The sequence below is a fragment of the Fusarium mangiferae genome, assembly GCF_900044065.1.
Source record: "Fusarium mangiferae strain MRC7560 genome assembly, contig: FMAN_scaffold004, whole genome shotgun sequence".
Classification (NCBI taxonomy): domain Eukaryota; kingdom Fungi; phylum Ascomycota; class Sordariomycetes; order Hypocreales; family Nectriaceae; genus Fusarium; species Fusarium mangiferae.
The window spans coordinates 523,638-549,340 of record NW_024573924.1 but is presented as its reverse complement, the minus strand read 5'-3'; the positions used below and the strand labels follow the sequence as shown (position 1 = coordinate 549,340).

Sequence of the window (25,703 nt, the reverse complement as noted above, 5' to 3'; positions counted from 1 at the left end):
TCTCTCAACCTCAATCAACGACCCAACTTGTCGCCCAGAATGAAGTCAGTAACCCGAGTACCACTTCGCATTGCGCCTCGGCTCGTCCAGCGCCCGGCCTTTGTCCGTCCAATTCACTCGACCGTTGTCAAGGCCGCCAATGTCGCTCCAGTGGTCGGCACCGGCCCGCCACCTGAGCCGCCGATCCAGCCCGCCGAAAATGTCCATCAGCGAGTTGCGAGGCGGAGAAGACAGGCTGAGATGCTCAAGAATGCTAAGGAGCTTCGAAATGCTAGTTCTGGAAAGGGAGGCGGTGGTTTGAAGAAGCGATTCTGGAAGGACGTTTCTGTGAAGGAAGTTGACGGTTAGTCGAAATACTTTCTACCCCACCATCAAAGCGTATGCTGATGAGATACAGGTGCTCTTCAAGTCTTTCTCGATACTCGACCGTTGAGACATCCTGTGTCAAAGGAGGTCGTTCGAATTCCCATCACCAAGCCGGACCTTGCCTCCGCTCTCGCTCTCGAATGGGATCTTTTGACTTCTGCCCAAGATGCTACAAGACATCATTTGATCCCTCTTACAAGTCTTACATGCCGAGCTCTCGACATAGCTGCGGCTGATAACACTGCCGGAGGTGAAATTTCAGAGGTTCGAAATGCCATTGCTACAACATTATTACGATACCTCGATACCGATTCCATTCTCTGCTGGAACCCTCCTGCAGGAGCGCACGATCGCAAGAATGAAGCTGGAGAGTCGCTACGAGATGTACAGAAGCGCACAGCCGAGGAGATTGTGTCTTTCCTGACAACACATGTTTGGCCAGGCGTCACCATCAACCCTGTCCTTGACGGCCACTCCATCTTGCCTCAGTCACAGGCCCCTGGGGTTCGCGAGATTGTTCAGGGCTGGATCACTGGTCTCGATGCTTTTGAGATTGCTGGACTTGAGCGTGCCGTATTGGCTGGCAAGAGTCTCATTGCTGCTGCACGATTCGTTGTTGAGTGGACTGAGGGATCAGTCGCAAGGGGTCATCTGAATCCTGGTCAGAAGTTTGGTGTTGAAGAAGCCGCTGCCGCTACCAGTCTTGAAGTTGACTGGCAAACCGGACAGTGGGGAGAGGTCGAGGATACCCATGATGTCAACAAGGAGGATGTGAGAAGACAGCTGGGCAGCGTTGCGCTGTTGGTGTCTGGCACAGGTTTGAAGGCATAAATAAAATGAGACCGGATAGACGGCACGACTTTGTAAAATATAACGACCTGTAAATTACCAGTTAGATAAAAGGGTTTTGGACTACCTTAGATTGACTTGATAAAAATTAAGCATATTGAGGATCATCCTTCAACTGTTCTCATTCTTATGTCTTTAACTCTCATCAAGTCGTTGACTAAAGTCCTAAGTACGCCTCCTTCAGCCCCCCATCTGTCTCCAAGAACGCGCAGCTACATCGAATTACAACGAGGCCGCCGATTGAGAATTGCAGCCGAATCGCTTGCGTATCATCAAGCGCAAACGTTATTGTACATGGCTTGCTCATCACCAATGCAATCTTAAAAAAGAACTCATGGTGTCTTACCCTACATCGGCATCGCAAACGAGGATTCCACGCCAGGGCTGAGAGCTATCAGCTCAAATAAAGTGAAACCGACACACGCCAGTGCATTCGGGTAAAAACTCTGATTGTCGAGTGGCAGGCTAGGATATGCTTGAGAAATGAGGTGGGAGATCACCGAACGTTACTGTAGATAAACTTCCGATCATCTAACTCTTGCAACCATAAGAATCGGCATCCGTGAGCTTAATTTCCACAAGCAACAGGGTCAAGCTTGATTGCATGTCCAATCGCTTCACTCGTTTGCATCCAAAGTTTCACTTTATGCGACTCACAATAAGCATGCAGCATGTAACATATCGTATTTCTCCCAAGCCTCCCTCTCTCATTCACCAAATGTCCGTTGCTGCCGTTCTTTCAACTGTGGCACAAGGCGCAGAGCCAAGACGAAATCGCCACAGGCTGAGATCCCTAATCCAGATTGAGCTTCAAAGACATCATCCACGACAAAAAGCCGCGCAAGCCGCCTACCCTTCTGATTTTTAAGCTGAAAGGCTAGCCCTCTTACTGCATCCTTCAACTGGCCAAGGCACTACAGCGATTGCCGTCTTTCTTGTGATCAGGAAGAAGGCGAGTCTCATTGGGAAATGACCGAAGATCTGCTTAGTTGGGGTTAGCCTGGTTGCTAGGTAGAGAGGCGGAGTCATGATAAATGAGCCAAGCTGAATGGATCACGCCTGTAACGTGAGACATGGGGGGGCTAGCGAGCCTTGAATTGGCACTCTGATTCAAACATAAAGAAGGGCATTGTTCGACAGAGACGAATAATAGCTGTCTTATTAGTTAGTGAGAGAGACTTACTACATAGAGGACATGCTCTGAATAGAAACACGTTACACAACAGAGCCTTCTTATGCGCAAACCAACGCCCTAAAGCCCAATTATGCAGGTCCAAAACCCCTACGTCAAGGACTTTTCAGCCGTACCGTATTGCCCATCGTCTAAGCAAAAGCCAAGACCACCAGCCAAGCACATCCCGCTAATTCCGTCCCTTTAGATCCTAGCACATCCACCAACCAAGGCATAGCCCGGGGGTGAGGTAGGCAGGGAAAACGCCACTGGGGGCCTTGGAGTTGTTAGTTTAAAGACGAGGCAGCCTCTCTTCTCTTCCCCTGGAGACGTTGTCAGAGACCGTTGTAGCCTTTTGCAAACAACACCACAGAGCTCATCATGAGGTGGACCACGATAACTACAGCCGCGGCTCTGCTCGGCAGCGTTGACGCCGTTAACATCCCGAGATCGAAGGCCGGTAAAGGTTATCTGTCGATGCACGTTGGTACCGTGGAGCGAAACAAGGATAAGCAGCACGACAAGCGTCAAGACGGTGACGCTATCGCTGTCCGACTCGAGAACAAAGATTTCTTCTACGCGACAGACAGTATGTCACTATGTTCCTACTAACCAACCAACTACAGTTGTTAATGCTCTCTAGTTGAAATCGGTACTCCTCCTCAAAAAGTCACAGTCCTTCTCGATACCGGCTCCAACGAACTCTGGGTAAACCCGGACTGCGAAGAAGCTCAATCCGCTACTCAATACAACCAATGTCTTGACTTTGGACAATACGACCCTCGAAAGTCAAAGACACCACCCATCGGTCCTTTTGGTGGCGAGACGCTCAACTATGGCGACGCGTCCGACTCAACGACGCATACATCTGCGACGATTCGATACTATACAGATCTCATGACATTTGGAGACTCAAAGTTGAGAAACCAGACTTTCGGTGTCTTGGTTGAGAGCAATGGTATCTCACAGGGTATCCTCGGTCTTGCGCCTGATTTGAGGGCTGGATTTGACGGCGATGAGCCTTATAGCTTATTGCTCACTTCCATGGCGGACCAGGGACTTATCAACAGTCGCGTGTTCGCGCTTGATCTGCGACACTCGGATGATACAGAGGGTGCTCTGATCTACGGTGGTATTGATCGCAGCAAGTATATTGGCAAGCTGGAGACCCGCCCTATCATTCGTGGTGAGGGTGGTGAGTACCGTCTCGCCGTTGAGTTGGATAGTCTCGGCGTCACCATTAGCGGTGATACAGAGGACATTCGTGTCTCCAGCTCTGACTCCAACGTTATGCTCGACTCTGGAACGACTCTCACCCGCATGCACATGTCGGTCGCGCGACCAATTCTGGAGGCTCTCGATGCTCAGAACGATGGTGAGGGCTTTTACATGACCGACTGTGAAAACCGCGACCTCGATGGCACGGTTGATTTTGGGTTCGGTGACAAGATAATCAAAGTTGCCTTCAGCGACTTTATTCTTGAACTTGGACCTGGAACGTGCTACATTGGTCTTGTACCTACCAGCGACCAGCAGATTCTTGGTGACTCTGTTCTGCGAGCCGGATACTTCGTCTTTGACTGGGATAACAAGGAGGTCCATCTCGCTCAGGCTGCTGACTGTGGTGATGAGGACATTGTTGCTGTTGGATCTGGCTCTGACGCTGTGCCCAGTGAGACTGGCAAGTGCAAGAGTTCTGATATCACAGCTACTGGACGTGTAAGTCATAACACCTCGTACTCCTGCGTGATTTAACTGACAACCTTGATAGGCGGCTACTGCTACTGGCACAGGCGGCTCGTTCCCTACCTCTGCGTACACCACCACTTACACCATCACCTCATGTCCCGACTTCGAACGCGACTGTGCCACAGGCGTCGTGACGACACAGACCTTCAGCGGTCGACCAACCGTCACAGTCACTGCCGGAGCCGGTAGTGGCGGTGATGACGATGACAATGCCGCATGGCAGCCTACACCCCTCAGCTGGGTGTTTGCTGTCATTGGCGGGTTTGCTCTCGGAGTCAACTTGCTATAGACGGGGATATGGTTGTACATACTTTAATGACATCTCTTGGACATGACGATTGTAATTGATAGACCGCATTTAGGGTATGCGTAGCATGAAGCATACGGCGGCGTTTGGTCTTTGCATTATCTCACCTTGTACCCATGAATTGCGTGACTTGGAAATTGCTTCAGCTGTACTGGGCCTCATCGCGTGTATGCTGTGTTCAGTAGAAAGGGAGCACAGCATGTCATGGCTTCACGATCGGGAGATACTTTCGGAGAATTTCTTCCCTCGATGTAGACTTTTTGTGCACCCGTCGTGTTGGATCAACGTGCTTTGCTCGTGGTGCCGCAACAGCTGACAGCCACATCTTGCGCAACGCGGGAGGAAGACTTCGGATATCTCGGGAGACACTCTGTATCCATCAAGAAATGGTCGTGTCTGTGTAATCTCAATCGCGGGAGTCTATTGAGTCTTTTTCTTGAGAAACATCGGCGCTCTGCTGTAGAATGCAGAATCGCGAAGGTCGATGAATGACATCTCTCTTGAAGCTCTCACAAGGCTGTCGTGCATCGCCAGGGAGGTGCGAGATTTCTGACTCAGAGAGTTACATCGTGCCCCCGTTTCGTAAATCTGATGGGTGATAGCTGTTGGCGGTGAGCAAAAGGCGAAAAATTCAACTCTGATCGGATTACAAGTTAAGAGAATTGTTGGTTCCAGTGGGTGAAGTCGTTATGGCGAGAAGCAACAGAACCAGGGCGCTGAAGTCAATTTCACCAACATACGAAAAGCAGTATATGTTAGTCTCTAACCAGTAGCCAGAATCAAGTGTGTAGTTGCTCTTGATGAGTAATTTCGGTATCTGGCAACATTCTCTCTGCCTTTTTAGGCAATCTGAGTTCATCCTGACTGGTGGATGTCAGCGCGGGTAGAAACGTGCAACGGTAAGCTTACTTGAGCTTAATTTGACTTTCGATCGGAAAGTTAGCGATATAAGTTGCTCACGTAGTACAATGCAGCTTCTTCCCTCTCCATAGCACCGTGAATAGAGTCGTAGTCTATGGTTATACATGAATTCTCATCGAGGGACAACGCTCCTTATCGAGACGGAGGACGTTGACATGGCGGAACTAGGGCGGAATTCGATGCAAGCCACATACCGAGGCATCAAAGATACGGTCCACTTCCTCTACCCCAATTCCTGCAACGATAGAAGACATACAGAAGCTACTAAGCTCAAAATACCAAATACCAAGAAATAATGCCAACCTTAATTTTTTTAGTCACATGCACCTCGACTTCAGCTTTGACCCCAAAACCATGATCTACGTAACCCTATGGCAACGACCCTATTTCCTATACCTCGGCTGGCACCGAGGTCTTGATATCGCAGCTAATAGGGCCAAGATTGGTGTAATGCGGAGATAGTGGGAATCAAACCGCGCTAAATTGGGTCTTCCCCAGATTTGGAGGAGGCCCCGAAGCGACAAGGAGAAGAGAGAAGCAGGGAACCAACTACGTAGTACATATTCAGCTCCTCATCTTTTTTTCCCATTTCCTCTCCTCTATTCTCCTCATTCTCTTCTCTTCCCTCTTCCCCTTGAATACCCTCCTCTAATCCCTATCCAAGATGGTCTTCTATCCTCCTCCCTCGGTTAGCTTGCCTTTCGGTAAACTCACCCTGTCGTCGGTTTCAGCTTCTCTGCTCACATTCCTTAGAACCTCCCGAGTCAATCACCATCCCGGACTTCATCTTCAGCGATAAGCACGCTCGCAAACCTATTGCTCAGTCCAGAAATCCCTTCACATGCGGTATCTCTGGTAAGACGTACACCACAGAAGAGGTCATCCAGCGTGAGAAACTTCTCGCGCGTGCTCTTGCAAAACGCCTTGGCTATGATGTCCACGATGGAACAGAGTGGGATAGAGTAGTGGCGCTCTTCTCAGTCAACACTGTACGTTTGAGCTCAGTCACACAAAATTCCAACTAACGTATAAGATCGACTACATTACCATGACCCATGCTGTTCATCGTCTGAACGGAATCGTCACACCCGCCAGTGCCGCATATTCTGCCCCAGAACTCGAGCATCAGCTCCGCTCATCCGGCGCAAACGCCCTCTTCACTTGTGTTCCTCTTCTCGAGACTGCTCTCACTGCCGCGAAGGCTGTCGGTATCCCTGAGGATCGTGTCTTTCTTCTACCCGTGCCCGGCTTCGAGTCCAAGCCACCTTTCAAGTCAATTGATGATCTAATTGCAGAGGGTAAGGATGCGCCTGAACTTAAGCCTCTGAACTGGATCAAAGGCCAAGGTTTGAGGCAAGTTGCGTATCTATGCTACTCTAGTGGAACATCAGGTCTCCCCGTAAGTCTCACTGAATATTGATGAGGTGAATGAAGGGCTTATAAATCGTAGAAAGCGGTTGAGATCACTCACGTCAATGTGATCGCAAACGTTATGCAAATGACAGTCCAAAACGCAGAGGGCCGAAAAGTAGCGGGAGTCGACACTCAGGTTCAGCTTGGTCTCTTACCACTCAGCCATATTTACGGCCTCGTCCCAGTCGCTCACTGGGGTAATGTCATCTCACCCTCTTCCCACGTCTCACCGAACTAACTTGTATCAAGGCATCTACAATGGCGATGAGACAGTCATTTTGCCCAAGTTCGAGCTCAAGATGTTTCTTGCCACCGTTCAACGCTTCAAGATCGAGCAAATGGCCCTGGTCCCTCCCATCATGGTCCAAATGCTGAGTCACAAGGCTGAGTGCCAAAAGTACGACCTCAGCTCTGTCCGCTTCATCTTCAGCGGTGCCGCTCCCCTTGGAAAGGAAACAATCTTTGGCTTGAATGAAATCTGGCCCAAGTGGAATATCTGTCAAGGCTACGGTAAGCCCCCTTCAATCACGCATGATGTCTCGTCACTAACTTTGTAGGTCTCACTGAAACGTCACCCGTGGTCTCATCAACTACCGAGCTCGACATCGATCCCGGCTCCTCTGGATCCCTTCTTCCTGGCATCAAGGCCAAGGTCATCGATGCTGAAGGCAAAGAGGTTACGGAATACAACACCCCTGGTGAACTCTACGTTCAAGGCCCCAGTGTTGTTCTGGGATATCTCAACAATGCAAAGGCCACAGCTGAGACCTTTGTAAACCACAGCGACGGACGCTGGATGCGAACAGGTGACGAGGTTATCATTCGCAAGTCACCCAAGGGCATTGAACATCTTGTCATCGTGGACCGAATCAAGGAGCTTATTAAAGTCAAGGTAAATCTCACATCTTTGACGCCCTTGCTCACCTACTTACATACTCTTAGGGCCACCAAGTCGCACCAGCTGAGCTCGAAGCTCATCTTCTCGCCCATCCTCTTGTCGACGACTGTGCCGTTATTCAAGTCCCTGATGACCGAGCTGGCGAAGTCCCCAAGGCCTTCGTTGTCAAAGCACCCGAAGCCAAGGGCAAACCCGACGAGGAGATCACAAAAAGCATCAACAAGCACGTCGAAGAGCACAAGGCGCGCCACAAGTGGCTCAAGGGCGGCATCGAGTTTATCGAGATCATTCCCAAGAGCCCTAGTGGCAAGATCCTTCGACGTCTATTGAGAGACAAGGAGAAGCAGGCCCGCAAGGAGAAGGGAGCTAAGCTGTAATGATATGGTGCATAGAGTGTAAGAAAGAGAAGGAAGTTCATCCTTCCTACCAGGAAGTCGAGCGATTAATGACTGTTAGATAACTTAACAAACTTATCATATATCTTTGACCTCGTGGCAAGCCTATGCTACTGAATCCCGGCTTCATGGTGTCGGCGCCAGGCCAAACGTAAGAAGAAAAGCACGATGTTCAGCGAATTCAATCGACAATCCAGAACGAGTAAGATCGTCGCCAAATGGAATTAAACTCTTACTGAACGGGACGATCTCCAATTAACGACTTATTGCTCAAAGTGCTCCTGGGAATCATAAAACCCATCTGCCGTGCTCTCATCCTGCACATCGGACTGATGCCATCGCCAAATTAAGGATCTCCCTGAAGAGACTGTAGATCAGGATTAATGCAGTTTCCAGAATCATTCATGATATCATATTGATGCAAGTTCGAGCATTCATTAAAGCAATAAGACGACTGCATTGTATTGAATGAAGTCTAACTGAGATGTCTATAAAGCGAATGGAACTTTTGTATTATATCGATTCATTAATCTTTACCTGGAAACTCATAATATCCCTGCCCCTTTTCATGGGATATTTTTCGTGGGTCTGTCTCGAAGAATTCTTAAAAGACCATGCCCTTGGCCTGCTTGCTTTGAGCATCCTTCTCCTTAATGTCGATGTTCCTCCACATGAAGAGGCAGACGACGCAGAGAGGGATGAACGCGCAACCAGCGTAGATCATCTTTTGCTGCACATAGTCATAAGCAGCAATGATAGCGTCTCGCTCAGGGCTACCAGCGGGGTAAGACAGTTGGACGTTGATGTCGCCATAGATGGTAGCAGTCATGTTCTTGGCAGACTCGGGGAGCTGCTTGGCAAGCTCGGTGGGTAGCATGTTTGTCCAGATGCCACCAGCAATGGCCACACCGATAGAGGAACCGATACCACCGAACATACCCCAGATGGCCAGAGCGACGGCGACATCCTGATGCTTGACGGAAGACATGACTGCGATACGGGCAGTCAAGGACCAGATACCACTGTAGATACCGTTGAAAAGCTGGCACATGACTAGCCAGTTGACAGCAGTCTCAGGGTGACGGAAGTGAATGAGAAGGGCGGTACCGAGAACCAAGAAAGGCACACCGACGAAAGAAGGCCACTTGAAGCGTCCCAGGTATCGGATGGCGATACCAACGAAGGGTCCAACGAAAGCAGCCATTAGAGAGAACGAGTTGAGGATATAACCAGAAGTAGTGACACTCTCAAAGTGAACAACCTGCAAGTAAGAGCCGTAATAGGTGTCCCAGCAGAAGATAGAGGCAAACATAATACCATAGATGAGACATGCTCCCAAAATGGTGCGATCGGCAAGTAGGTGGAAGGGAAAGTAAGGCACAGGGGCGAAGAACTTCTCCCAGACAACGAAGCTGGCAATGAGAACGACACCAAGAATTGGCATGGCAATGATGTAACCAGTGGCCCATCCGTTGGGAGCAGTAGCAGCGATACTGAAAGGGAGCAGGAGTAGAGCCCAGCCGGCACTGGTCAGGAAAAGACCAATAACTAGAACAATGTTAAAGACTGTGCGTCCAAAGCGGACAAAGAGTAAACTCACCATCGAACTGCACAAAGTAATACTTGAAGGACTCCCAAATAGTGCGGTTGTGTACCTTCTCAGGAGCAAGGCCAAACTTCTTGGCCTTCATCTCATTCATGATGAAGATAACCATGACGGGAATACAAAACGCCAACAGGATGATACAGAAGGAACCAAAAGCCCATCGGAAGTTGACGTTCTTCAAGAAGAGCTCAGCAATCTTGGGACCGGCGAAAGTGGAGCTGATGGTAGGCGTGTAGTTGATACCCATGATGATCAATCGGTTGCGGAGAGTCGTGGTGTCAGCGACAACAACGTCAATGACATAGATGAGACCGAGATGGCCAACCCAGTAGAACGTATGCGCAGCAGCATACATCTCGACGCTGTTGCATGTAGCCTTCATGATCATACCGACAACAATCAGGAGAACCATGGCACCGAAGCCCCAGACTCGACCCCAGATGTCAATGATCTTGGCAAGAGTCAAGTTCCAGACGGCACCCAGAATCGAGGCTACGATACCAGTTGATGCGAGAAGACCGTGTGAAGCGAAGGCTGAAGTGACGTATGGAATGAGGTTGCTCTGCACATTCTGGAGCAGACTATCGACGAAGGAGACGAGGAACAGACTAGAAGATACAGGATCAGTATGGTCATGGCAAGGTAAGCTGACCACTTACAAGACAAATGTGGCAATCAGCATCTTCTTGGTCCAGACGCTGGTGATGGCCTCGGCTTTCTTGACACCCTGCTGCTTGAACTCATCGTCGGAGAAGTCCTTGAGATCCTCATCAACCATGATGTTGTTGTTGGCGGGAGCCTTCTCAATGTCTGGGACAGACACTTCGTTGACGGGCTCAGGCCCGTTCATGGTATGAGTCGCCATTGGAACGAAATATGTCAGAATCGTTCCAAAGGGAGGAGGTGCTCAATTCGGCTCAATGGATCAAGGGAAGAAAGAGAGAAGTAAGCTCGGCGATTGCTCAATCTATGAGGGGACCACGAGGTCGCATTGAAGGGGGGAGAGCACCCATTAAGTACCTTGCCCTACCAGGCCAAGATCGTAGCTCACTGCAACTCTGGCTGCATGGGAAGCTCTCACTAGAGCGAGAATTGAGAACTGGGATAGGCGATGATCATCCATGGCTAGATTTCATAGAGCGAATCCTTCGGGAGGCTAAAACGGTAACTGGTCTCCGATGGGTGAGCTTCCTAAGCCCACCTATAGCTGGCTGCGGTAAGTCTGCCATGAGCCAGGTAAGGATTAAGCTCATTGCGACCCTGGACAATCAACGGCAGAAAGCCCCTGTTCGAGACGAACCCTCTCGCTGTAGAGACGTCCCTGGGCCTGGGATGGCGAGAAAAAGACGCACTAACACCGATCATCCACGCTCTATTTGCTTGGCCCTACGAGTCTAACCCTTGGGAATAGCACCGTAGATGTGCCAAATGGAGACCTTGCAGCGTCGAGAGCATCGTCCATTGGATGAAGCTTATTTCCAGAAGCTATCCCCCCATCGACCGGGGTGAGTTGGCCGAGAGTGGCGTCGCTCCAACTGCTTGGTAGGGTATGGCGCCGTTTGGTGTTGACCCCCAAGAACACCAACGCAAGTTTTTCAACGCTAGTCGCATATCTGATCATCTGATAATCTGATAAGCAGCATCAGCACCGAAGATCGCACCTCTTGGCCGCCCTTCACCTTCCAGCGTGCGGCGTAGCATTGGCACGTCAATCTCATCCGTCCTTCTCCGAGTATAAGCATGTGAAGGAAAGCTCATAGACACTTTTGCCTCAGAAAAGAGCCGAAGGTTCAGTTGGTTCAGGGCTCCCTTGTATGTCGCTTGTCATATAGTACGAGACAGATTAGATCGATCGTAAGGCCAACAACCAACAGCGCGTTTATAGCGTCTAAAGAAACGCAGCACCGCATAACAAGCCGTGGGGCCGTACGAGATTATTTCCCGGTAAGTGGGAGCTGGTCGATAGTAAGAAAAGCCAGGCTCTGATTTGGCCCTGGTGAGTTTTCGGGTCATTTCGAACCAGCCTTTTGGCGCAAATAAGGTCGTGAGCCATGGTCTTGGCATCAGGCAATCGGAGAGAAATGGGCAAGCCACTAACACGGGATTCCGAAGCATGGTTTTTGGCCCTGGGCCCAGTCTCGAGGCTCTGCGGGACTGATACTCTCTTCTTTGTCCTTATCAATCTGAAGAAGATATAACACTGCAAAATCGAGCCTTGCCCTAGTGGCATGGTGCTCCATAGGCCAAAGCACGTCTGGCTGATCTCGGAATCGCTGATAGAGCTGTTGACGACCCGGTCGAAAGGAAGTCGATTGTCAAGTGGTTCAAAGATTGAGACTTGAGGCAAATTCCTTTCCTTACTGGGGCATTCGGTGTTCGGTTCAACGTCTTGGCAAGCCCTTCGTTTAGTCTGGAAATAAGCCTTCCATCCAGAGCTTGCAATATGGCTCGGAACCAACGATTCTAGGCTCAGCTCACTGTGGATGTCAAGCATCGGATTGACTGCTGCCTGGCCAATATCTTCCGCTCTCTTGACATGCTTTGTCGTACTCATGTGGGGGTCCGGTGATTGATAGGCCGATTCTGCAGGCTCACATCCGATGAATGGTCTTTTGATGTTCCAGACAGTATGAATGCACCCTGGACCTCTTTAGCACCGCAAAAACCGACCGTCCGGGTGACATTTTCCTTGAGGTGGGCCAGAGAAGTCCTTGTCGTAGAGTTAGAGAGTCTTGGCACCGGGAAGCAGTGAATAGTCTCCCAATAGCATCGCAATATATCCGAACTACTGTAGTCTTCTCTACTTACAGAAAAGAGCCTTGTCTTTCCCTGGACCAAGGAATTGGTGTAAAGAGGCCGAGAACAACGGCCGATCTGAAATTTGACAAGGAATGGAGTCTTTTGAACCTCCCGATTTGATCCGCCAAAGCGTTCCTCCGATGGCAGACCATGGAACTGCATTTTGGATAGAGACAAAAACTCAGAGAGCATCACATCCCCATGAGAGCACTCTATGAGGTGAACTGATGCCCAGTTTCATCGATATCGAGGCTGGTTGTGTCGCATCGCCGATTTGGTGTTTGCCACCAACTGCAACTGCAACTGATTGATTTGATAAGATTAGATTATCTCGAAATGCTTAAATTGCCATCATGTCTTGGCATTGGACCCTGGTGGCGCCGCGAATCCTTCGACGTCGTTGATCCTGAATTTTTGTGTGCACATGATCGGAGAAGCTGCCGGTCAAATTGCGACATTTGGAATAGACATGAATCCTACGAACTGAAAGATTGAAAGGAACGCGTGGCCACGCCAGGGTTGGTGACAAACTTGGCGGTCAGTGTTGTAAGTGACAGACGTAATTGAGTAAGTGTGGGTTGGCTTTGAACAGTCTTACTTTGAACTCAGAAAGCTTTGATCGGATTAAGTAAGTAAGGCTCTGAGCTCTATTGCTCTTAAGTGCCAACATAGAGCTGACATCATTCGCACATAAAATGTCAACCGTGCTGATATTGCAAGTTGTTATCATCGAGTTCGAGAAGCCTGATACTTTTAGCGAGGGGACTCAAGTCTGCATAGGTTGACTCCGATCTGCTATAGTTACTGCTTGCACTCGACACTATACATCCCGTGTGGTCGAACAAGGGCGCCATCCCCTATGTCGGCAAACCGCCTGTAGTAATACTCGCTATGTTTGGCCTCATGTATCAAGCTCGCAAAGTGTACCGCAGGGAAAAGAATGCGGATACTTTGATGCAGTGGTTGTGCCTAATTTCCAAGGTAAGCTTGCGATGGATCAATAATAACGTCTTTCTTTGGGCGGAAATGGACAATCACTGGCCTGTATTTCCACTGAGAAGCAACGACAGTAGATTCACTAGCCTCGGTCTTATTATATTTTAGTCGAGAGAAGCCAAGTATCAGATGTAGCGAAACACTGCCGAGTCGAATGCTTTGACTTTTACTATCTGGGCGATCGGTGGTCTGTCGAGGATGCCAAGTTGATCGCTGTCAAGCCTATACAGGGAAGAATCACAACTTTGAGACATGCGAAAGGGAGTTCGATATTTTGATGGCATCAAGTGGTCGCTATTAAGAGTTTACCCAGAAAAATATGATTGAGAAGTTGGTGTCCCTCCCTTAGGTACCTTGAGTCTGTCTCTCTGTTTAGGCGCTAGGTTTGTTCTCACACGAGACCTAAGCATGGCACTTTACATGAAGAAACAGGTAAAGACAGAACTTACATTTCTCTTCGGAAATGAAACTGCGATAACTGCCAGTCGATAGAAGTGCAGTCACTTAAGGCCAGTGCCAATCTGTTAGTTACCTTATTTCAGAGTCACCGGATGTACAAGAGGTCGCAGCTTCACAATAGACAAACAACTACTTCACTTGGAAAACAAACATAGGCGAGCATTGGGGATTGATTCAAACAATAAGTCAATATTAACATTAAACAACCAGCCAGCGGGTATATATGCTTCTGTGCATCTCGGCTCAACTGGTAACTTCCCTTGCTCTTTTTCTTTTCTACTTCTTTTTTTTCTTCGACCTCCAGACTTGATGTCACACGAGGATCCGGTCAGTACCAAGTTTCCACACTAATGCATAGTTCGTAAGGATCGTAAGAATGATACATGTTTGGTGAGCGCGCTGTCTAACTTCCCTGGAAGCTCAAGCGGTCTCGGGGTGCGGGCGTACATAGCATACATACAGGTCCCGCCTCAGGTACCAAGACCTAATCTATAAACAACAAGGAAAACAGAGATGATGTGCTAAGCGCATCATGACCCTTACAGGGCAATGGCAACAGCCAGGATGGCGGCGGCGATGCCCATGCCGTTGCGAGCGGCACCAGCAGTCACGGGAACGCCAGTAGCGGTAGGAGCGGGGAGACTACCGGTGCCGACAGCGGGCTTACCAGTGATGAGAGTCTCACCAGCGCCGGGAGCCTCGTAGCCGGGAGCAGGGGCCTCAGTACCGGCAGCGGGAGCGGTAGCAGGGGCAGTCTGAGCAGGGATGGGACCGTTACCAGCAGGGCCGGAAGTGAAGCCAACCTCGGGGACAACGATCTCAGTCTCAATGGTCTTGACAGTGGACGAACCCTCAACGGGGGTACCGCTGGCGACAACGGGCTCAGTGATGGTGGTAGCGACGACAACGGTGGTGTAGTGAGCGGAGGTGATGATGGTGGTGCCAGTGACAGTGATGTGCTCAGTGACGGAGTCGGCACCGGTGGCGATAGCAGGGTTCTCCCCAGCGTAGGGAGCGCAGATACCCTGGAAGAAGGAGACAGCCTGGGCAACAGTGTCATCGTTCTCAGCGTGGGCGTAGAGGCACTCAAAGACGTTGGCAACGAAGTCCTTGGAGGGGCAGTAGCAGGCAGCGTCGGTGTTATCCTTGCAGTCAGAGACGTACTCAAGGAAGGTGTTCAAGCAGCTGGGGACAACATCGGGAACGTCGTAACCATCCTCAGGAGCCTTGGTGGTCTCAGGCTTCTCGTCGGAGCCAGTCTTGTCGGGCTTGGGAGCCTTGTGAGTGATGGTCTCGGTGACGGGGCAGATGGTGGTGGAAACGGCAACAGTCTCGGTGACAACAGCAGGGGTACCAGCAGTGACAGGGCAGTTGGTAACCTCAGGACCACAAGAGGTGATGGTCTTGACCTCAGTAGAGTAGATGGTAGAGGTGCTGTCGTAGCTGGTGACAATGGTGGTGTGCTCCTCGGGGACATCAGTGGTAGCGTTGGGGGAAGAACCCTCGGTGGTCTTGGCAGGCTTGTCACCAGTGGGCTTCTCACCAGCAGGCTGAGTGTAACCAGGCTTGTCACCACCCTCAGTAGGCTTGGTCTGGCCAGGCTTGTCGCCAGTAAGAGTCTCAGTCACAGGGCAGATGGTGGTGGAAACGGCAACTGTCTCAGTGACGATAACGGGGGTACCAGCAGTGGCGGGGCAGTTGGTAACCTCAGGGCCGCAAGAGGTGATGGTCTTGACCTCAGTGGTGTAGACGGTGGAGGTGCTGTCATAGACGGTGGTGATAACGGAGGTGTTCTCACCAGCAGGGACGGTCTTGGTCTCCTCACCAGCGGGCACAGTCTTGGTGTTCTCGCCAGCAGGGACAGTCTCGGTGTTCTCGCCAGAAGGAGCAGAGGTAGTCTCAGAGCCAGAGGATCCGGAAGTGGTCTTGCCGCCAGCAGGGACAGTCTTGGTCTCCTCACCAGCAGGGACAGTCTCAGTGTTCTCACCGGCGGGAACGGTCTTGGTGTTCTCACCAGCAGGGACAGTCTCGGTGTTCTCGCCAGATGGAGCAGAGGTAGTCTCGGAACCAGATGAGCCAGAGGTGGTTTGCTCACCGGCAGGAACAGTCTTGGTCTCCTCACCAGCAGGGAAGGTCTTGGTGTTCTCGCCGTAAGGAACAGTCTCAGTGTTCTCACCAACGGGAGCGGAGGTGGTCTCAGCAGGAGAAGAACCAGAAGTGGTTTGCTCGCCGGCGGGGACGGTCTCAGTGTTCTCACCAGAAGGAACGGTCTTGGTGTTCTCACCGGCAGGGACAGTCTCAGTGTTCTCGCCTACAGGGGCGGAGGTGGTCTCAGCAGGAGAAGATCCGGAGGTAGTCTGCTCGCCAGCGGGAACAGTCTCAGTGTTCTCGCCGTAGGGAACAGTCTCGGTGTTGCCACCGGCGGGAGCAGTAGTAGTCTCCTCACCAGCAGGGACGGTCTTGGTGTTGTCACCATAGGGGATGGTCTTGGTGTTCTCGCCAGAGGGGACAGTGTAGGTGTTGCTGGGAGGCTGAGGCTTGTCACAGTCGAAGTCGATTTGGGGAACCTCGACACGGCACTTGTCCTTGGGCTTGTTGGGCTGCTTGGGGTAGACGAATCGGACGTTCTTAGCACCACCACACTGGCTGTTGTAAACATCGGTACCGTCCTTAGAGCAGTCGGCCTGGTGCTTGCAAGTAGAGCCGTCGGGCATGTCATAGTGGAACTCGAGACGGCAGTCAAACTCGGGTCGGACGTGGAACTTCTTCAGAGAGAAAGACTTCTCCTTGCTGCCAGCGCCACATCCGAAGGAGGGAGCGGCCTCCTTGGCAGGGCCACACTCAGCAGAGATAGACTTGCCAAAGGTTCGGCCAGAGAGATCGCGCTTCGACTTATCGGTTCCACAGGTCCAGCCCTTGAAATCAAAATCGTTGTACTTCTCGAACTGACCGACCTGGAGATCATCCCAGTACCAGCCTTTCTTCTGGTTCTCCTGACACTTGTTGTCGATGGCACGGGGAGGAGTGTACTTGGGAGCCTCCTTCCAGTTACCCCAGTGAGCGGAGACCTCGCCAAGGCTGGCAGTGAGAGCCAGAAGGGCAAAGTTGGCCTTCATGGTAAAAGAATTGTCGGGGGGTGGTAATAACTAGTTGTGTGTGTAGCGAGTGTGTTATATGCAGAACAGAATATTAAGAAATGGAGTCAAAGGAAACGAATGACTTTGACACCAGAACAAAAAAGAGAAACTTTGATGTAAAGAAAAGAGGAAAAGAAAAAGGTGAGTGATAATCCAAAAGGAAAAGTCGAAAGAGGTGGGAATGAGAAGCATCTATATACCCACGAGTCTCTGTGTCTATCATAAGACCTGGAGGAGTGCTGGCCTGCGGAGGCAAAGAGCAACAAGTCCGGCATCTGGTACCCAACATGGGTTGTCTCCTCTGGGGCCCATGCTTGGTGGAGATACCGCCGGCGATGGGAACCCCTGATACTCCTCTGAAGTCAGGTTGAGCATCGACGGTCGGCTGGATGTTCGAAAAGGTCTCTCCAAGAATTCAGGTCCGTCCGGTGAGGTTTGACACAACGGTTTGTGGTCCAGGGCACCTCAGGGACAACGACAAGGATGGGTATCCGTGACATGGACCCATGTCGTTAGAAGTTTCTCCATTGACAGGGGTCTTCAACAGCGGCTCGGTGCCAACCCAATAATCTGTGGCAGCATTATTCAGGGCGTGTATCTTTCTCAGGTCTTGGCTGTGGATGGACTGATGAGCGACCGAGTTCGCACCATGCGAAGCGCAATGCCCAACGGTAGCCAATGTGATGCCTGTGCCTGGCCATGGATGAGAAGCAACCTTGTCTTCCTTCACTCGCCTTGCCGAAGTGCCATTCTTAGAAAGGTTAACATAACTTTTTGTTTATGCTTGACAGGGCTTGCTTCAGCTGGCCCATCTCCCGCTGCTGGGCTGCGCTTCGAGACGCCGCATTGCATATCCCGATCTTCAGACGCTTGCCATGAGAAAACAGTGCAGTATGTGAACCAATACAAATCGAAAGGCGGTTATGCATATTCTGATTAAAGCTCCGAGGCGCTACTGCATGTGCTGATGGCCACTAACAGAGCGCCTCTCAGTTGGCCAAAAGCGAAACAGAGCTTCTAGCCAGTTACCGAGGTGGGTATTTAGAGCACTTTGCGGGGCATCCACAGCGGGAAAATTCACACCCCGCTGTGAGGCTTGCACTTGGACGCTGAGATAGCGGTTAAACTAAGACAATGAGGAGCAGAGACAGTTCAGGTGGTGGATGCGGACTCAAGCAGTCAGGTTACAGCCATTGGTATCCCCTACTGAAAGCACAGTATCGTTGACGCATAATACAAGTCATAATTTACAACGCCAAAAGGGGTTCGCTCTCTTTTCCTGCCTGAGATGTTTCTTTCCTTTTCCCCAAGACAAATTGCTCCTTCCGCGTCTGCCGTCCTTTGCTTGGGTATCATCCATCTCTACGAATGGGCAAGTGCAACTGATGAATGAAACGCTGCGCCACCATATTAGAACATGTTAAGAATCAGGGGCATCGATGGCCCGGACCCGTTAACGTCCCGCACAGGCTTCTGCAGGTACAGGCACCATATCCGCCAATCGCGCAGCAGCGCTTGGTTGGATGCCCTGGCGGTTGCCAATTGGCCGTTTTGGCATTTTTGGGCGAGCCACTAAAGGTGCTGGATCAAGGTATAAGGCACTTGCTTTTGTTCTTGTTCGGATTTCTTCCTGAATGGGAGCATCGTGGTCCGGTGCTGCTTCCCCAGACCGCCACCGCAAGCCACCGACGGTTGGTCGCGACAGATGGAAGGTGCCAAGGCATCTTCGCTTGCAGTCAGACCGTTACCGACCTCGCTACTGGGAAAATAACGTGCTCGTCCTTTAAGGTAATCTAGTGGGCCACTTCTTAACAACAGCAAAGCGATGCTGGTAATTACTATGCAACGATTCCATTATCAAGAATGGGGAATGTTTCTCGACTCATCCTAAAAATAACATCGCCATGTGATTAACCCTCGCACTTGTTCCTCTCCATGGATCTACAGCAGGCCTCCGAAGAAACCACGATTGAGTAAACCCTACACCTTGAGCATGTCAATAATTATGGTTCAACCACGGGTTGCTACGTCAAAAGAGATTGCAACACCAAGGGACTTGGTCTATTTCCCCTTTTGCAGCACCTCGCCAATTGATAGGAGAACGGAGATATTGTAGAGCCAGTCCACAAATCCACCGTTTCCACCGGACTTGACCGGGATGCGAATCACGGAAGCAGGCCATCTATAACGGACAGGGTTCGTGGGATAAATGATCATGGATCTGGCTAACACGGCCAAACGCTGGCTTGGCCTGACTGATGGCCTGACTGATTGATTCAGTTGCCTTGCTTGTACACCATCTCAGGGCCTCATTTGCTGTGATAGGTCTGAACAAGATGAAAGCTCCCAATTCGCAGCATTCACTGTTCTGATCGGATCATTGGTCTTCCTTGTGGCTAGGCTATCCCCAAGCCTGGGACTTTATTACTGGTTGCTTGTTGATGGACTACGAAACATGGCGCTTGCTTATCACTCAAAATATATGCATAAGAATCACAATAGGGTAAGAAAATGTGTCATGGACAGCATTGGCTCTCTGCGATCCCTTTCATCATGCCGAAGCTGGCCAGAATTACCAACGCCGAATGGTCTCGTGGCTACCCAGCTTCCGTCTCTATCTTTAGGACGGGTGTTCATTTTTAGCACCGAGCGCCACCACCCGTCCAGTAGCATGGCGAGACAGACCCCGGGCGCGCGTGTTTGACGCCAAGGAGTCTCAGGAACAGGCCGCCCTAGTCTGTTTCAACATCAGGACAGCCAATCATCAATTACTGAGCTACAGATCTGAGACGACACCGATGCCTTCCAGCCCTATTACCCATTGAGTTTTTTCCCATTCACAACCTTACCAGACTGGGGGAGGAAAGAAAACTCAGAACCTTGATCCTAAGCGACAGAAATACTTAGGTAAATCTAGCCTAAGTTTAGGGGGCACTTTGCTAAGTTTATTTTGACCTCCTATATTAAGGTCCAGTGTTTTCTTGCTCCCTGAGGGCAGATCCTATTCTGGACCTGGAAGCATCCTAAAAGAGAGGTCGCAAGGGAAGAGCGTCTAACCAGGACTCTCGGGTGAAAATATTGCGATCCTACCCGTACGGTGTTTCCCAAGTCCGGAACGATCGGCAAATGCTTGTTTGTTTTAACAATCATGAAGTCCCGGGTAGGTTTTGGCGATACAGGAAAGGAATCGCCGGCAACTGAAATCAAAGCCAAACAACATCCAAACACGATGCGATTCATTGGAATAGTTGATAATCAGGGTCTCATCGGGATGTCTTCAACAGCCAACTGAATCTTATACAAGTTCCGTTGCAATATTCTGTCCCGGATAGAGCTCTAACGATCGTAATTGCTGTTTGCTCTTACAGCCTCAAGGTTTGAGTTACCAACCTTGAAACTATGCTTACTTGGCTAACACCAAATCGGGAAGTGCACGGATTGTTTCATTCAAAAGACTGAATGACGAAAAGGGCAGCTTGAACAACCAGTCGCAACATATGATAACTCTGTCCTTCACCCGAACCCCCAGTCTGTATCCAACCTTAGTCTATAACGACAAATTTGGTCTCCCTGGACCACACAGATTGATAGCTTCCTATGCCGTCGAAATTGCGAATTAGTCATGGCTTGTGAACAATCTTTTGTCGATTCAGACTTGTTCAAATGACTAGCAGCAATCGCTTACAGGATTTCGACCGCATATTCCACCAACTTCCAAGCACTTGAGATCAACGGCACTATTGATGAAAGCTCCCAGTGGCTTGCTCACGTCATGGATAAATTAGCCTCCGCGCGCTATCAATCGACACTGACGGGCCCCAATCCAACGCCTAACTTAGTCTTCAGCTAAATTATTTCTCCGTGGTGGTATTCCTGCCACAAAAAAACAACCAAAAAAACGAGAAACGATCTCCCATGTTCACAAAGGCGAAATACGATATTCCAAAAATTGGCTAAAGAGATAAGCAGCTCAAGATCTTTATGAGGCTGCTGTGCTGGTACTCCGGACAAAATTGAGAAGACTATATCGGTAATCTTGACGATGTATCATCGCCGTTGTCGTTTCGTTTTCAACCCGGGGTTGTCATTTTGTCGATAGCCTGGCTAGCCTGTTCTGTATGCCACGTTCAGTCGCCTAAAGCCCAGGCTCGCGGATTAAGGTCGAACCATCATAGAATGTAACGATGCCCTGAAGACTCCTGGAGCCAGAACGATGCAGCGTTACAACGCGTGTTCTTGGGCCGGACAGGGGAGATCCCGGCCGAGACTAGCTCGATTGTCCTGCCAGGTTCGACTTAGCGCTTTCTCTTCTTGTCGTTCCGTGTTTCGAGTTACGGCCGTGGTGGCTTTGGATGAAACTTGCGATCTGCCAGGCACTACTCCGTACACAAGCGGTAATAGTTGTATTTTGCTTTTGAACGTTGAGGTGACATGGTTCCTTGCTTTTTTAGTAACGTCAATTAACTGTCACCAATAGCCAGAAACGACCTTGAGAGCGGACTGGGTGTGCTTACGCGGTCGTATGTTTTTACGATAATGTGTTCCTGTTGTCTCCCGCAGTAAATGAGATGAAATTATGCTCAGGCTAGTTCTGCTGCAACATGCTGATCGTCAGTCACCTCATCTTCGATCGATTAGACCATAAATTTATTGTTGAGGGAGATCACCTTGCACGAAATGACTCCACTGATCATCATATCCAAGCGTCATTCTTTATCCTCCGGGCGTTTCATGGACTGTCTACAGCTTACACGGATCAGAGCTGACTCGCCTTACAGCAGCTCGGTCCAGCCAAGAGAAAAAGACCACCCATCACATTAGCATCGAGCAGAGTCCTGGCCTAGCTGGCATGTGTGTTTGCTGTTACATTTCAGTTGGTTCACTTGTCAGTTTCCTTGCAAGCACTTGCATGGGTATGGCGGTAGCTTTACAACCTCTCAGGGGAACCAAAGGTTTCTATGACAATTCACATCCGCCAACCCTGATTGAGCTCACAAGACCCAACAAGGGTTCAGGCTTGCGAGCGTACTCCGTCCTGTACCTGCATTTATCTTCCGAGTTCCGTCCATTTGAGGATCGGACTGATGCCGCATCGGGTTGTGCCAACCTGAACTTGACCGATTCCGTTTCCACTTCGGGGAGCTAGGAGGTGGCTGTGAAGTTTGGAAGTTTCCATTATTTCCCTGCGTTTCTTTCGAGCTGAGTGGTGGAATTCTTCCCGGGTTCCTTCAACCTGGTCGTTCTTCCGGTCGACAACGGGGTTAAGCAATCACAGGCTGGAAGTTTTACCGCGAACTGAGAGGTTCCGACAGGATCCGCGTATTGCCAAGTCACTAGACAATTGTGATAGGTAAAGTGACCAAAATCTGTCGAGAGTGAAAGCAAAGGCTTTGCAAAAGCAAACAGGGCCTTTCATGTGATAACCAGTGATTATTCTAAGAATCGACGGGGGCCAGTTTCACCATGGGAGCCACTTGAGCACAAAATCCCATATTATAGACTTTCTCAAAGAGGTGAGCATTTAGAATGCGCATTGGCCATTTTATATTCGAAACGGCGATGTCGAAGCTGGAAAAAGTCAAACACTGGCTTGCCAGCTTGGAAGGGATGTAGGAAGAACTTTCACCTGACCTTTCACTTGCCTTGGAGAGGTATCTGGCAAGAGAAACGTGCTAGATACTGGACATTGACCTTCCAATGAATCCGATGTCTAGCAAATCACGGCTGTCATGGTCTATATACCACTAACAATGAGAGCTCAACCAGCATCGGAACTATCAAACTCGTTTTCTTGAGTTCAGCTTGTCAGGTTCCTTTTAGTCCAAGGGTTTACGCTCCCAAGCTTTCTTCGCAAGAGGTAGAGCCCACTTACTCATCCACTCCGATCGCAGAAGCTGTTCAGCTGTCATACGCTCTTCTGGTCTGAAGCGTAGCATCCCTTTGATCAGATCTAAAAAGGCACGGCACTCCTCATCATCCAACCTTTCCGCCTTCTTCCCTCTCTGTATATCCAGATCAAATCGCTTCTGGAGCGGCCACGTCTCTACCCCCCCCTTTCGCTGTCCGTCCTCAGTAAATACGGCTGTTCTTGTCTCCCATTTCTCCCACCACTCGTGGGGCAAGGGACCGAGCGCGTCGACCTGGTCAGCAATCACCTCGTCCTCATCAAAGAGAAAGCCGCCCATGAATGGCCCGGAACCCATGCACTCCCAGACCATAAGTCCCAGGCTCCAGATATCAGAGGAAAATGTTAAAGGCCTCGTAGAATCAAGCACTGCCTCTGGTGGTCGATTCTGCAAATGCGTGTAAGACAGCAGTCTCGTCTCCTGCGAAGGATTGAAGGCTGTTCCGAAATCGGAGAGCCACAGCCTGGCTTCGGGCAATACAACCTCGTCGCTGGGTTTACCGAGCCAGTTTGGCGTATATAAATTCTTTGGCACTGACGGTGAGGTGACCGGCTGACCATCGGTCCTAGTCACTGGGTAAGGGTCTGGTTTATAGTATTTCTCATACACCTGCTGGATGGAGAGATGATCGAGCTCTGATCCAGGCAATTGGAGCAACACGTTTCCTAGGTGGATATCTAGATATCATCAGATGATGCCTAAGTAGCTAGAGCACCCAGGATAGGTACTCACCGCCATGAACGAAGCCGGCCTGGTGGACGTAGGCCGTTGCCATGATGAGCTGTGCGGACAGCGCCCTGGCCACATCAGGTTGAAAGGATATTTGTCTGGATGTCTTGATTGCTTCGGCCACGCTGCATCTGGCGGGTGCAGTGACAATGCAAGAGTGTGTGCCGTTTGGTCCATGAAGTGTGAAATGATCAAGTATTTGAGTGATGAGACGACTAGAGAACTGGTTGGTCGGATTTTCGGCCAGTTGGAGGAGAATGTCGCTCTCTTTCGAAACTTGATCAGCAGTGCCAACTTTGATAGCAACATACTTGTTGAGCTCTTGGTCGCGGGCAAGCCAAATGGTCGAATAGCCACCTTGGCCCAGCTTATCAACTATGTGATAACGCTGGTTTAGCTTGTCGTTGACATCGATGGGATGATACCCCCCAGGGCAGTATCTGTCGACGTATTCGACATTTCTGTAAAGCTGATAGGTTGGTGACTCTTCAGCTTGCGTGGATTTTGCTCTTCGACCAGAAACGCGATATTGGTAGCAACATCGTCTCAAAGACGTGCAGAAAGAGCCTCTAGTGGAGCTACAACACAAAATTCGATGAAATAGCGGCAGCATTTCGTATCCGCGGAATTCTAAGCGAATTTTGGGTTGGGCATAGGACGTCGTCAGTTGGACGGTGTCAGGACAAAGGTCAATCTGCTAACCTAGAGTGAGCACTTGGGTGCCCAGAATGATTGTTCAACAACACAGGCAAGCCCTGATGCTTTTGAGTTTGAAACACTATCTGAACAGACACCATAAAATTGTGGCTCTTTTTTACAGAACCAATAAATATAAGACTGTACGGGTTAGCATCAGGCATTTGGACAGTTTTGCAGCTAAAGTCAGTCTTATTAGGATAGTATATGTTCATACCCGTCACCTAGCATTGTGCATATGCTGCGCTGCGAACACGATCATCGTCACTCGGGACAAAGACCCAACTTGTGAACAAATAAGAATGAAGATGCATAAAAAGCCTCGATCCTCCTCCTTGACCAGAAATTGTGTGACATTGAGAGTTGCTCTCCAGCGACGACACAAGAAAACTAACCCACATAGCAATCCTCAGTATGGCACCAATCAGGACATGTAAACAGGTCCGTTTCAGGGATCAATATGAACGACCCAAGAACAAGGCCTCTCTTACTGAGATGGGAAAACCAGATGGCATCACCATTCTCACGAAAAAGGATGAAGTATGCCGTTTCATCACCGGCACCCTCTCTCGCTTTCTCAAACCACTTGAGATCCCCCCCAACACCCATCTCATTGAACATCGTCCTTGGAGTGCAGGAGGAATCTACACCATCTGCTCCGTCGAGCCTATTCTGCCCAACACAAGGTATGATATCGCCGTGCGTGTCATTATACACCATGAGATAGGATGGGTGCAGGTAATCTTCTCCATGGCGAGAGGTTTGCTTGACAGAGTCTCACTTCCGCCCGCACAATGGATTGAAGTGCCGAACATGGAGCTTGCCTTGAACAATGGTATGAAGGTGTGTGTTCAGATTGAAGACTCTATCTATGGACAGTTGTTGGCATCTTACCTCAAGGAGCTGGGCTTGCTTGAGTTGCAAGCGAATGGAACAACTGACATGGAAATGGAAAGTTCGCAATGATATTCTGGGAACGACCATAGAGAAAGGCTTGGTAAGGATATATATATATATGTTGGCGGAAGAAATCGCGACACTCGTACATAATGTAAGGGTTATTGGAGTTGGAAGTTACCGCATGGGCGGTGGAGTTAAACTAGAATGCAGTCATATATAAAGAAGGGATCTCAGCGGGTAACATCAATCAAATTCCTCATTTCGAAGTTAAGAACACTTCATGGTAACTATAGTCTTTCTTGACTGTGCTGAGTAACTGGGTTCACAAAATTGGCCAAAACTCCTAACCCTAACGAACTTTTGACATACGTCGACACGAATAGAACCAGGATGCAGTATGCAGTAT

General features: G+C 49.9%; 7 protein-coding genes across 7 annotated transcripts; 4 read left to right on the top strand and 3 right to left on the bottom strand.

Annotated features, from left to right (window-relative positions):
* Nucleotides 1-39: 39 nt before the first annotated feature.
* Nucleotides 40-1,197, top strand: FMAN_08760 (uncharacterized protein; the record flags this gene model as incomplete). Its single annotated transcript, XM_041829526.1, has 2 exons — nt 40-343; nt 398-1,197. 2 exons carry the CDS (start codon nt 40-42, stop codon nt 1,195-1,197), a joined length of 1,104 nt encoding a protein of 367 aa, XP_041680280.1.
* Nucleotides 1,198-2,767: 1,570 nt separating this feature from the next.
* Nucleotides 2,768-4,424, top strand: FMAN_08759 (uncharacterized protein; the record flags this gene model as incomplete). Its single annotated transcript, XM_041829525.1, has 3 exons — nt 2,768-2,975; nt 3,030-4,105; nt 4,158-4,424. 3 exons carry the CDS (start codon nt 2,768-2,770, stop codon nt 4,422-4,424), a joined length of 1,551 nt encoding a protein of 516 aa, XP_041680279.1.
* Nucleotides 4,425-6,027: 1,603 nt separating this feature from the next.
* FMAN_08758 (putative phenylacetyl-CoA ligase) lies at nt 6,028-8,051 on the top strand (the record flags this gene model as incomplete). The annotated part of the gene is made up of 7 exons (XM_041829524.1): nt 6,028-6,067; nt 6,117-6,352; nt 6,397-6,762; nt 6,814-6,973; nt 7,026-7,286; nt 7,334-7,668; nt 7,719-8,051. 7 exons carry the CDS (start codon nt 6,028-6,030, stop codon nt 8,049-8,051), a joined length of 1,731 nt encoding a protein of 576 aa, XP_041680278.1.
* A 622-nt stretch (nt 8,052-8,673) lies between these two features.
* FMAN_08757 (uncharacterized protein) lies at nt 8,674-10,540 on the bottom strand (the record flags this gene model as incomplete). Its single annotated transcript, XM_041829523.1, has 3 exons — nt 8,674-9,617; nt 9,670-10,283; nt 10,335-10,540. 3 exons carry the CDS (start codon nt 10,538-10,540, stop codon nt 8,674-8,676), a joined length of 1,764 nt encoding a protein of 587 aa, XP_041680277.1.
* A 3,928-nt stretch (nt 10,541-14,468) lies between these two features.
* FMAN_08756 (uncharacterized protein) lies at nt 14,469-17,045 on the bottom strand (the record flags this gene model as incomplete). Its single annotated transcript, XM_041829522.1, has 1 exon — nt 14,469-17,045. One exon carries the CDS (start codon nt 17,043-17,045, stop codon nt 14,469-14,471), a length of 2,577 nt encoding a protein of 858 aa, XP_041680276.1.
* A 5,837-nt stretch (nt 17,046-22,882) lies between these two features.
* Nucleotides 22,883-24,314, bottom strand: FMAN_08755 (uncharacterized protein; the record flags this gene model as incomplete). Its single annotated transcript, XM_041829521.1, has 2 exons — nt 22,883-23,649; nt 23,705-24,314. 2 exons carry the CDS (start codon nt 24,312-24,314, stop codon nt 22,883-22,885), a joined length of 1,377 nt encoding a protein of 458 aa, XP_041680275.1.
* A 497-nt stretch (nt 24,315-24,811) lies between these two features.
* Nucleotides 24,812-25,363, top strand: FMAN_08754 (uncharacterized protein; the record flags this gene model as incomplete). The annotated part of the gene is made up of 1 exon (XM_041829519.1): nt 24,812-25,363. The coding sequence occupies one exon, from the start codon at nt 24,812-24,814 to the stop codon at nt 25,361-25,363; it is 552 nt and encodes a 183-aa protein (XP_041680274.1).
* Between the last annotated feature and the right edge of the window lie 340 nt (nt 25,364-25,703).